Raw genomic sequence first — 12,185 nt, 5'->3', positions numbered from 1 at the left:
GAATCTGGTAGACATCCCAATTATGGGAGCTCCTTGTATCTCGCGTGCACTGGGAGATCTCCTTCCTTCTAGGAGGACCTGGAGTCCTTATGCATATCCTTTCCTAATTGGAAGGATCCAATCCTTGCTTAGAAGTTATGTATCAGACTAGAAATGTGTCTCCTCTTAGAAGACACGTCCTGTCGAGGGGCCCCGTAGACATCAAGTGCTAAGTGACATTGATTCGATAGCTCGGTTGCTGACCTAACTCAGTCGAGCATTCGATAGAGAGCCATTGCTAGACTTATGGATGTGGTTATAGTTCAACTGCTCGACTGTAGTTCAGATTTTGTCCTACCTGGACCCCTAATCATTCGGATATGGCTTGGCTATTCATGCATGCCACCCATCGTACGCAGATGTAGTTAGTCGATTGGGAACTAGTCCAACCATGAATGTGGGTTGGTCGAGCTATATCCGACCTTGATATTGGGCATCGATCAGAAATGTAGCTATATGGCCATACTCAAACCAATTGACTTGCCTCGAATTGAGGCCTGTTGGGCTTGACCTCACTTCGTTTGACTATGTCCATGTGGCGTGCTATTAGTGGTGAGCACTTGTCATAACAAGACAATGATTATCATGCCCCTATGCCTAGGGATAAGGGCCAGCACTCAAACAAAAAACACTTGACCAATAGATGAGATTTTGAGTGCCTAGAACCTTAAGGAACTGGAATTCCATCGTCTCATTATTCTTAAAAAAAAAGGGAGAGGGATAGGTACACTAGCAGGTTACCCTAGAATCTAATGTGCTACCAGGATTTTTACCGTAGGATTTGATTATCTTAAATAGAACCGTTGGATCGGGAGAAGATATCAAATCTTCAATCCACCAATGCTACACCATTTCTCTCTCCCCACTTTCTCTCTCCCCTCTTCCGGGCGGCTGTGCAATTGACCTATGAGGCACTTCAGCCAAAGAAAAAAAAATTCTCATGATTCAACTTTTTAGATCTAGAGTTGGAGTTTGTCGGAATCTAAACCTAGCCGATGACGGTGAGACGCTTCTATGGAAAATGGAAATCATATAATGTTAATCTTGTTGAACATCATAACTTAGTGAATCTAGGTATGACTGTATTCTCCTCTTCCACAAGATAAAATCAGATCCATCAAACTTTGGTGCATATCTTGAATAGCCTTCACTTGCCATACTGTCACTGCCACTGTCTTTGGATCACTCAGCTGTTGATCAAACTGTCACTGAGTATCGGCTCTGATACCAATTGTTGTAACCCGACAGTCACTGAGTCCAATTTCGATCCCCAAAAACCTGTTTGATGTCTGGCCAAGAAAAACCTGATATACCTGTCCCTGTTTGCACACAGTCGCATGCACACTCAGCCTCTCATAGGCAATTCTAAGTGTGCACATCCATTCCACATTCCACGCACTTCAATATAAAATGTAAACAACAAGCACCCACAATACAGGGTTTTTACGAGGTTCGACAAATTGCCTACATCTTCGGAGTAGTGTCTATAAAGGCTTCGTACCTACTCAATACACTACTTTTGACTGCACCCATAGTCAGAAACACCCACACCCAATTTTCTCTAGCCGAAGCTGAGATGGCACTCGTAGTGCCGATACAATGTGTAGCACCCACTCTCAATGCTTAGCACCCACTAAGCACTCAATAAAGAATACAATTAAATTGGGCTTATATCAATGCCCTACAGTCAAGCTTTGCCTAGCATATATATCCACAATTAGCTAGCATACTTATAGTTCATCCACAACTAACCTAGCATATATACTAGGGGTGTCAATTCCTAAACCGAACCGGTAAAATCGGCAGGACCAAACCGATAACAATACGGATCGAACCGAATCGAAGCCTTATTGGTTTGGTTCGATTTGGAGTATTGCAACCCCAAAACCAAACCGAATCCACCGAAAATCGGATGAACCCGAAACCAAATCGAAACCGGCTCAAAACCTGGACCGAAACTGAAATCAAACTGGTAAGAAACCGAAACACTCCAAAATTCATTAAAAAATCAAAAATTTCCTAGTTTTGTATACATTTCTATGGAAAGTCGAATCCAAACTAGACCAAAAATCAAAACCAACCCAGTTATAAATCGATTTAAGAAACTGAAGACAAATCGAAACCAAACCGCACCGAAATCAAACCCAAACCGAAATCGAAATTTCCTTATTGGTTGGGTTTCGATTTTAGCTTTCCCACACCGAAACTGACTCAACCCGGACCGAAACCGAGCCGGACCGACCAATTGACACCCCTAATGTATACATTCATCCACAACTAACTCTAACATACATACATGCATATAATGTAAATTCAAAGGTTAGAGAATCTCACAACCGATTGCCTAGGATGATTGAAAACTTATACTGACAAGTTTGGTGCTCACACCTTCTCTCTCCTTGGCTTCTTATTCTTCAAAGTAAATACATCCTTGCTTTCTTTTCTTCCTCCTTGGCTTTGAGTTAATGTATCATTAACATACTTCAACCACCTCTTTTACCTCCTTTAATGGCCTAAGAACATTTATCATCAAGTATTCAAGTTCATTCAAGGACCAACAAAGAGGGAAAAGATTCTCTTGCCAAAATCGTAGCCTTCCTTCACTCAAAACTCATTTTTTTTGCTTCCATGATGTAGGGCTTGAAAAAAATGAAGAAGCTGCAACTTGGTTCACCCAAATCCGAGTTAAAATGAGGGAGATATAACCATCAAGTTAGAGCAATGAGATAGCCTGAAATGGAATCTTCGTAGGAGTGGCGTAGGCTACACCGGCGGCACGCGCAAAAAAGGCACAAATCTGGCCGTAGATCTCATCAAGGAGAATCTCTTAATCTAGACCGTCTGATTAAAATAACGGATAGTAAATCTTAACCACAAGATTTGAATAAGATAGTCAACTGATGACGTCATGATGAAGTCAGCGATCAGTTAGCACTTTTTGTTGTTGATCTTTGATTGGTTACTTTTTTGGATTTTAAAGGAGCTTGTTTCCCACTCACAAAAGTAAAAGGCTTATCGACCGTTGGATCCGAATCCTCCATGATGGCTTTAATCAGATCTCATGAGATCTTTAAGATCGGAATCTTTTTTTATACCTTCTATACACGTGCGAAACACCACAACATACCTTGATAAGGTGTAGAGCTAGTGCATCAAGGATTATGCACCTAACCAATCAAATCCTACACTCAAGCATTTATCTCGTCCATGTCAGTGCAAAATCTCGGCAACCTTTGGATGGGCATCAAGCCTACGTGGTCGAATCTGGACCATCCATTTCACTTCCTTTTATTCCTCTTTATTACAATTAAGCCCCTGCCTCCATATATTTCAGTGCTTAAAGACCCCCTGCAACTCAGAAATTCAAAATCTTGAAATTACATAAAGCCCTTCAAATTTCAAAAATAAATTCCGAAAAATCCACCCAACACCGAGAGCAACTGATGGATTTTCGGTTTGGATTTTCAAACCGGCTTTACGGAAACACTTATAACTTTTTCATACGATATCCGATCGAGATGAAATGAAGTGCGTTGGAACCTTAACTGAACGCTCTACGAATTTCCAGAAGACTCAATCATCTAACTCATCCATATAAAAAGACCAAAATGCCCCTAGACCTTTCCAATGACGTATCTTTCTCATAAGGAATCGGAAAGCGATGAAATCAGAACCGTTGGAAAGATTGGATTTTTGTCTTATTGTTACATGGAGAACACTCCCTTTAAAAAATTCATCTTTAATGTCGAAACTGCCCTCGACTACAACAAATGTCGTAACTTCTTCATACGGTATCGGAATGCGACAAAATCAGATGCACTGGACTAGATAAATTACAATCTATATTTTTATGAAGAAACGAGCTTCTAAAAATATCATTTTCACTACCGAAAATACCTCCGATCGTAAATAAGTCAATTTTACCAGTTTTGACCCAGAAACCCGCACCATATACTAAGGATGTATCAAATCATTCTATGCATACCAAGGAGTTCTGTTATCTCATCGGTGATACTAGACACTGTTATGTCATCATTTTCATCCACGTCACCCAAACTGGCCATATAATCATCGCCACGTGGCCGGGTTGCCAACAAGGACAACCATAAAACAACAGGTCGAGCTATATCCGACCTTGATATTGGGCATCGATCAGGAATGTAGCTATATGGCCATACTCATACCAATTGACTTGCCTCGAATTGAGGCCTGTTGGGCTTGACCTCACCTCGTTTGACTATGTCCATGTGGCATGCTATTAGTGGTGAGCACTTGTCATAACAAGACAATGACTATCATGCCCCTATGCCTAGGGACAGGGGCCAGCACTCAAACAAAAAACACTTGACCAATATATGAGATTTTGAGTGCCTAGAACCATAAGGAACCGGAATTCCATCGTCTCATTATTCTTCAAAAAAAAGGGAGAGGGATAGGTACGCTAGCAGGTTACCCTAGAATCTAATGTGCTACCAGAATTTTAACCGTAGGATTTGATTATCTTAAATAGAACCGTTGGATCGGGAGAAGATATCAAATCTTCAATCCAACAATGCTACACCTTTTCTCTCCCCTCTTTCTCTCTCCCCTCTTCCGGCCGGCTCTGCAATTGACCTATGAGGCACTTCAGCCAAAGAAAAAAAAATTCTCATGATTCAACTTTTAGATCTAGAGTTGGAGTTTGTCGGAATCTAAACCTAGCCAGTGACAGTGAGATGCTCCTATAGAAAATGGAAATCATATAATGTTAATCTTGTTGAACAAATCAATCTGTAGGAGCTGGAAGATGAGAACTAGGCTCGCTTTACCGCACTGCAATATTTTTCTTTTTTCTTTTTTGTTGGAAGATTTACCATTTTACTTTGGCATCACTGTTTGTGCAGCATTCTGTCGTAAATTACTCGTGTTTTTTCTACATCATCAAGTTCTGTCTAGGGTTTGGAGTTTTATTTTATATTTATCCCTTCTTGTTTCAAAAATCCATTGGCAATCCGAGAAAGCCTTTGCATAGAACAAATGGAAGGGAATCAAATGATCCCTAAAGCTGCCAAGAACGGGTAATCTTATGAGACTAAAATAATGGAAAATTTCATTTTCTTTAAAAGAAAAAGAATGAAGGGGGCAGTAAGGGCGTTGAGGCGGAGAGAGATTAGGGGTGAGAAGTCTGGCTGTGGTGGCTTGCTTTGATACCGAATATCACCGAAGATGGAGGAGAGAAGAATGGGATAGCAGAGGGATAGAGGAGGCGACCAGGCCAGAGAGAGAGAGAGAGAGAGAGAGGGAGGCGGCGGGGGATCTAAAAATTTTTTGGAAGGGAGGCTAAGCCAGAGCTGCTGAGAAAAACGGGAAGGAAGACCGTGGAGCGACGGTATTGAGCAAGTTTTGTAAGACAAAAATTACAAATGGATGAGATATTTTTTCTTTCATCGAACGATTACTATTCGTTAGCATATCTAATTCTTAAGTACTGTGTTAGTATATTTGTCCTTTTTCCAAAAAAAAAATATATATATAAAAAAATATCCTCTCATTAATAAACGAAGTCTAGGATCAACAAAATTGATCCCACATCAATTAACTCCCTTCAGATCGGAACGGGGAAAAAAACCGTTCCAATTACCCAGTAGGGCCAGAACCACCCTGACTTTCTATCTAGTATTTTCTTCTTTCGGACAACAAAAATTGATTGGCACGCCGCACGGCTCTAATCACGGGAAGCGCGTAAGACGGAGGACTGTGTGTTTCGAAACCCATACGTCTCAAGGCTTCTTTAGCAAGTCGTCGTCACAGCTGGTTCATATTCACAACACTCAACACCAGCTCAAGTCCCAATGCTTGATTGACCATTCAAATAAATTGAAGAAAAGGTTAAAAAACCAAAAACCCAAAACGACAAGGATTATAAAAAAGGCGGGAAACAATTTGTATAAAAACGATTTTTCTTATTAATATTTCGTTAGAAGCTTTGATAAGGAAGTTACTCTCTCCTGCCTGTCAGAATAAATACACCCGTGGAGTTGGTGCTTGTGGGCCCGTGGCCATGTGCCTCAATTCCTGCTTTTATTAAATAAAATTGGTTAATGACGGCGATTTTCCTTTTCCTTGACCAAAACGCTGTTATATGTTGCTGGTACTATTGAATAGTCGATTATGGTTGATTATATATTGGCATTATCAAATATCCATTGATATTTTATTTTTGAGATTAAGTTTTCTGTCCACGAGAGACCTTTGCCACAGACACAATGGTACGTAATGACCATTGGTATGCACACCTTATATGAAGACAAATCCTTACTTGACAAAAAAAAAAACTTTAATTGGTACCCTTTAATTTGATCTTCCTTTCAAGGCATTTAGTTCTAAACTAGGTAGGGAATATTGAATCTTTAGATTGAAATAAATGTGTCGACTACCCTAGTAAAAAAATAGTGTCCTATTGTCGTTCATGGCTGGGATTTGGTAGTTCATGCAATGATGGCTTAAGTTCATGGTATTGGGCTTATGGTATTGAGCATGGTGTCTGTCAGTAGAGAATCAATTCGGTAATGATTCAAATTGGTCCATATCAATTTTGATTGGATGGTTTTACATTCTTTTAAAATCATTTTTTTTTTTAAATATTCTTACCCTTAGTTTATACTATTGCACAGATATGGAATAATTCATGATTCGATATCAACTGCTTATCTGATACATCAATACCCTTGGCTGCCTCAATAGTCACAATCTTCACATGATGTAATTTGGGAACCAGGGATCAATTATTGATACTTCCTTCAATGACCTATAAAACAACTTATTCGATATCGATACCTCAAACCATAGGTACATGATATGGCTTAAAAAAAAGGTGGTAGTGGAAATTGGTTAACACAAACCGATACCCCTTTGTTATTTTTTTAGTTACTAAGATTGTTTTCATATTTTCTAACAAAAATGGCTTTTACATTGTATCTTTTGATGCAATTCAGACTTCTAAAAAAAGAATAATAATAATAATAATAATGGTAACACTCTGACACAAGACCTACCCAATCTTGAGAGTATCCCAAGTTTATTTTTCGTTTGTTTAACTAAAATATATGTTTGGGAATGAACTTGTGGCTCAATGGTAGGTAGTTAGGCAATCAGACTCTACTCTAAATCCATATAAGGAATGTAGATGGTTCAACCCTCCTACCCCTCTCTCACCTTCTTAAAAATTAATAACAGTAATTATAGTATTGAAATAAGTGGGTCTTAGTGGGCCTCCTGCTGGCCCCTCATAGGTCCCCTTGTGGGTCTTTATATGGCTCCGAAGTGAGTCTTGGTCAAGACTCTTGGCTGATCTAATGGCCCCTGAATTAGCACACAAAAAAATATTTTATTTGTTGGATTCAAAATTCAAACAAAGAATTAATTCTTAAACACCATAGAAATGTCTTAGATATCACAGAAACATAGATGAGAACACTAGCATAAGAAATTTACTGCTACCTTGTGTATTCAAAATTCTACCAAACATACTTGCAAAAGTTATTTTATACATATTCAACTTGCTAAATAGACAATTGTAATCTTCTATGGTATCTAAGACGTTTCTATAGTGTCAAAGAATTAACTGTTTGTTTGAATTTTGAATCCAACAAATAAAACATTTTTTTATACTAAAGACTCAAGTGCGAAAAAACCATTGGACCTGCTATAGAGAGCACACTTCTCTATATAAAAAAGCTTAAACACCCCCACCCAGAACAAGCCTTTTGGATGGAAGGGAATTAAAGGATAAGAAGTGAAAATTTTAAACCTTTAAAAGAAACTTTTCTAATCATCATGCCACATGATTATTTTTCATTCATAACTCTTGGATTTGAAAAATAAATTAGAAATCACACCTAGAAAGTATCTTTACTAAATATGTAGAGTGTTATGAAGTGTTATCATCAAGAGCAAACCGAGCGGGTAGCGAGCCCAAGTGTGAATGGTAATGATCAGCCCAGAGTCCCAGACCAACGAATTAAACCCGACCAAGTCAGCTATCCGGTCTGAAGTTGACAGCCAGATCTACTGTTGACCAATCGACCTACTCCACTAAAAGGGCCTCAGCTGTCGACCTACTAACCAAGCACAAGCATGAAGAAAGCAACGCAGATGTCCCGTCGCACAATGATTCAAAGCAGCTAAACAAGTTCAACGACACAAGGTCCATGACCGCACGGCAGGCCCAAGGCCTCACCAGCTAAGCAGCAAATAGCGTGTACAGCTGTGATCCGATCCGTTCATTTACGTGAAGATTCACTGCTTTCAATCGAATCCGATCCGTTCCGAATCAATACCCATACCGGCCCTAAATCCTAGGTGTGACATGTCACTTTAACTTTAAACGCAATCACCGCAAGAGATAACACCGTCAAATTGCCGTCCGACAATGGAATAACCCACGAGCAAGTTTGCAACGGTCGCAACTTGCAAAATGATGTACGTCTCCACGCGCCGCATTGCCCACTGACCCTGGTTTTATGGTTCTCTGGTTCGGCGTTTCAATAAACCGCGTTAAAGTGGTGTCCGAGAGTCCGGGGGGAGGTCGGTCCCAGCAGACTAGCAGAACGAGCAAACCCCTTCCTTGTTAAACAGATATCCGTTTATTATTATAAAACCGAAAAATAAAAGAGTTCCTCTGTTGCTGAACTTCCATGGCGTTTCACCCTTTTTAATTCTTAGTTGTTTCAACTCTCAAGATACTGAGTATCAAAAGCAACCAAGAATATCTGCAGAAATGGAGGTGATTTAAGTCCAGAGCAAGCTCTGCATTCTCATTTTTTCCCTCTGGTGGGTCCGCTGCTTCTCTGTAAATTACACCTTAAGCTACAGGCTGGAAAGGGCTGTTCGAGTTGCAGTGAAGCTTCAAAGGACGACTCTCTCAGTCCTATGAGTGACATTTCATATCATGCCAACTGGGTTTTCTTTCGGATCTAACCAGAATCGCACAATAGGTAATGTTCCCTAAAGAATCCGAGACTTGTCTCCTTTGAACTCTGATTTTGTTATAATGTCTCCTTGGAGCTCTCTGGGTGTAGAACTCATTCAGAGAGATCCAGGATTCTGAAAATCTGTGATCCCACTGGTTTTTTGGAGAAATCGGCTTATGAGAATCCGTGCTATTTGGATGCCTGGGTTTGCTTAGTTTGGGCTTTCTGGATTTGGTACCTGAGATTTTGGTGCTTTGATAGCTCACTATGCAACTTCTGAATATTTGAGAATATAGTCCAGCAGTTTCGTTTCCTTTTTAGGGCTTTAAAGATTTGATTTAATGGAAATGGTGGAGATGGAAACGATGAGATGGCTGCCTCTGATTCTTTCTGTTCTTCTTGTTTTGTTTAACCTCCACGGCTCCTTTGCTGCATTTTCTCCTGCTGATAACTACTTAATTGCTTGTGGTTCTCCACAAAATGTCTCCTTCCAAGGTCGGACTTTTGCTCCAGATTCAGTTCAATCTTCTTTCGTATTGAAGGGTCAGGGAAATAGCGTGGCTGCTACCTCCAGTTCTAGTGTTCCTTCCCCAATCTACCAGTCCGCCCGAATTTTCGCTTCTACAGCTTCCTACAAATTTAAAATCCAGCAAGAGGGCCGTCACTGGGTACGTCTCTATTTCTATCCTCTTCCTGATTCTGGCCACAACCTAGCATCTGCCACGATAACTGTGATTACAGACGATTTTGTTCTATTGAATAACTTCAGTTTCGAAAGCTACAATAGTTCCTATCTTTTTAAGGAGTATTCAATCAATGTGACCTCCGATACTTTGACTCTAACCTTCATACCAATGAACAACTCGGCCACATTTGTCAATGGGATTGAAGTTGTTTCCGTCCCTGATGTGTTGATTCCTGACCAGGCACTGGTTCTATTCCCCTCATCCCCCTTTAATGGTCTCTCTGATCTTTCCCTCGAGACTGTTTTCCGATTAAATATGGGGGGTCCTTTGCTCACTCCACAGAATGACACCCTTGGTAGAATTTGGGAGAATGACATGAAGTACCTCCATGTGAATAGCTCTGCTGTGAATGTGTTGGTTAACCCTTCTACGATAAGATATACCATGTCTGTCACATCTGAAATTGCCCCCAATTGGGTTTATGCCACTGCAGAATCCATGGGAGATCCTAATGTTCCCAATCAGAACTTCAATGTGACTTGGGTTTTCCCTGTGGATCCGAATTTCATGTATTTCATCCGGTTACACTTCTGTGACATTGTGAGCAGGACTTTGTACGACCTTGTGTTCAATGCTTATATCAACTCTGACACTGCCATTTCTAGCCTGGATCTATCAACCCTAACTGGAAACTTGGCTACACCTTATTACAAAGATTTCATCTCCAACTCGTCTATCGACTCAGATACTATAACTGTTAGTGTAGGCCCAGACACAATGGCAGACATAACTGGTGCAATTTTGAATGGATTGGAGATAATGAAGATCAGCAATGATGCTAGAAGCTTGGATGGGTTGATTTCTGTTGAGGGACTATTGCCCAAGTCCTCAAAGAACAGCAAGATAGGGATTATAGTTGGAGCTGCTCTGGGAACTTTGGCTACTGTGGGTTTGATAGCTTTTTGTTATTGCTGCTTGATAGTCCATAGGTCAAAGACCACTCACCAAGGACCTTCTTGGCTGCCATTACCCCTGTACGGGAACTCTCAAACCATGACCAAAGTCTCCACAACCTCTCAGAAGAGTGGAACAGGAAGCTGCATATCATTAGCCTCGTCAAACCTTGGTCGTTTATTCATGTTCCAAGAGATCATGGATGCAACCAATAGGTTTGATGAGAGCTTGCTTCTTGGGGTGGGTGGGTTTGGTAAAGTCTACAAAGGGACACTTGAAGATGGGACCGAGGTGGCTGTCAAGAGGGGAAACCCAAGATCTGAGCAAGGTCTTGCTGAGTTCCGGACTGAAATCGAGATGTTATCCAAGCTTCGCCATCGCCACCTTGTCTCTTTGATTGGCTACTGTGATGAACGTTCAGAAATGATACTGGTTTATGAGTACATGGCAAATGGACCTCTGCGAAGTCATCTATATGGGACAGAACTCCCATCTCTCTCATGGAAGCAAAGGCTTGAGATTTGCATTGGAGCTGCTAGGGGGTTGCATTATCTCCACACTGGTTCAGCTCAAAGTATAATTCACCGAGATGTGAAGACCACCAACATTCTATTGGATGAGAATTTTGTAGCCAAAGTTGCTGACTTTGGCCTTTCAAAGACAGGGCCTGCTCTGGATCAGACCCATGTGAGCACTGCTGTGAAGGGTAGTTTTGGATATCTTGACCCCGAATACTTCAGAAGACAACAGCTTACGGAGAAGTCAGATGTGTACTCATTTGGGGTGGTTCTGATGGAAGTCCTCTGCAGCAGACCTGCTCTGGACCCTGCGCTTCCAAGAGAACAGGTTAACATAGCAGAGTGGGCGATGAGCCAGCAGAAGAAAGGCATGTTGGATCACATCATAGACCCCACTTTGGTAGGGAAGGTGATCAATGCAGCATCTCTCAAGAAGTTTGGCGAGACGGCTGAGAAGTGTTTAGCAGAGTATGGGGTTGACAGGCCTTCAATGGGAGATGTATTGTGGAATCTTGAGTATGCTCTCCAGCTTGAGGAAACTTCATTAGCACTTACAGAGCCAGAAGATAATAGCACAAACCACATCCCTGGTATTCCAATGACACCACTTGATCCCTTTGATCACAGTGCAAGTATGATTGATGGGGTCAACGCAGGCACTAATGATGATCCGGAAGATACTGCCACCAGTGCTGTCTTTTCCCAACTAGTAAATCCTCGGGGAAGATGAGAATGGAGAGAAGGCTCCAATCTTGTTCTTGGCCGTGGGACTGGTAAAAAAATGGAACTGGTGCTCCTGTTTTGGTTTGTAATGTAATGTAATTCAGTTGTAGTAGCCAAGAGTTGAGTAGAAATTCTGCCAAAGTTACTCTCGTTTGGAAGTTTACATTGTTTTGGTTTTGGTTTTAACTAAGCCTGGTTTCAGTTTCCAATGTGGCCTTAAACCATTTCCTAGATTTTGATTGTAAATTTTATTTCACAATGATAATGGGAAATAAGGAACGGCTTAGTCTGCCACTGCAGCAATTCTTACCAAA

General features: G+C 40.9%; 1 protein-coding gene across 1 annotated transcript; it reads left to right on the top strand.

Annotated features, from left to right (window-relative positions):
- The first annotated feature begins 8,567 nt into the window (after window positions 1-8,567).
- Window positions 8,568-12,185, top strand: LOC122077044 (receptor-like protein kinase THESEUS 1). Its single transcript, XM_042642797.1, has one exon. It carries the CDS (start codon window positions 9,332-9,334, stop codon window positions 11,876-11,878), a length of 2,547 nt encoding a protein of 848 aa, XP_042498731.1. The 5' UTR covers window positions 8,568-9,331; the 3' UTR covers window positions 11,879-12,185.

This window comes from Macadamia integrifolia, chromosome 4 (genome assembly GCF_013358625.1).
Source record: "Macadamia integrifolia cultivar HAES 741 chromosome 4, SCU_Mint_v3, whole genome shotgun sequence".
Lineage (NCBI taxonomy): Eukaryota > Viridiplantae > Streptophyta > Magnoliopsida > Proteales > Proteaceae > Macadamia > Macadamia integrifolia.
This window is presented reverse-complemented; position numbering and strand designations above follow the sequence as displayed.

Coding starts and splice junctions, on each gene's coding strand:
- LOC122077044 (XM_042642797.1), top strand. CDS start 9,332: ATGGAAATGGTGGAGATGGAAACGATGAGATGGCTGCCTCTGATTCTT.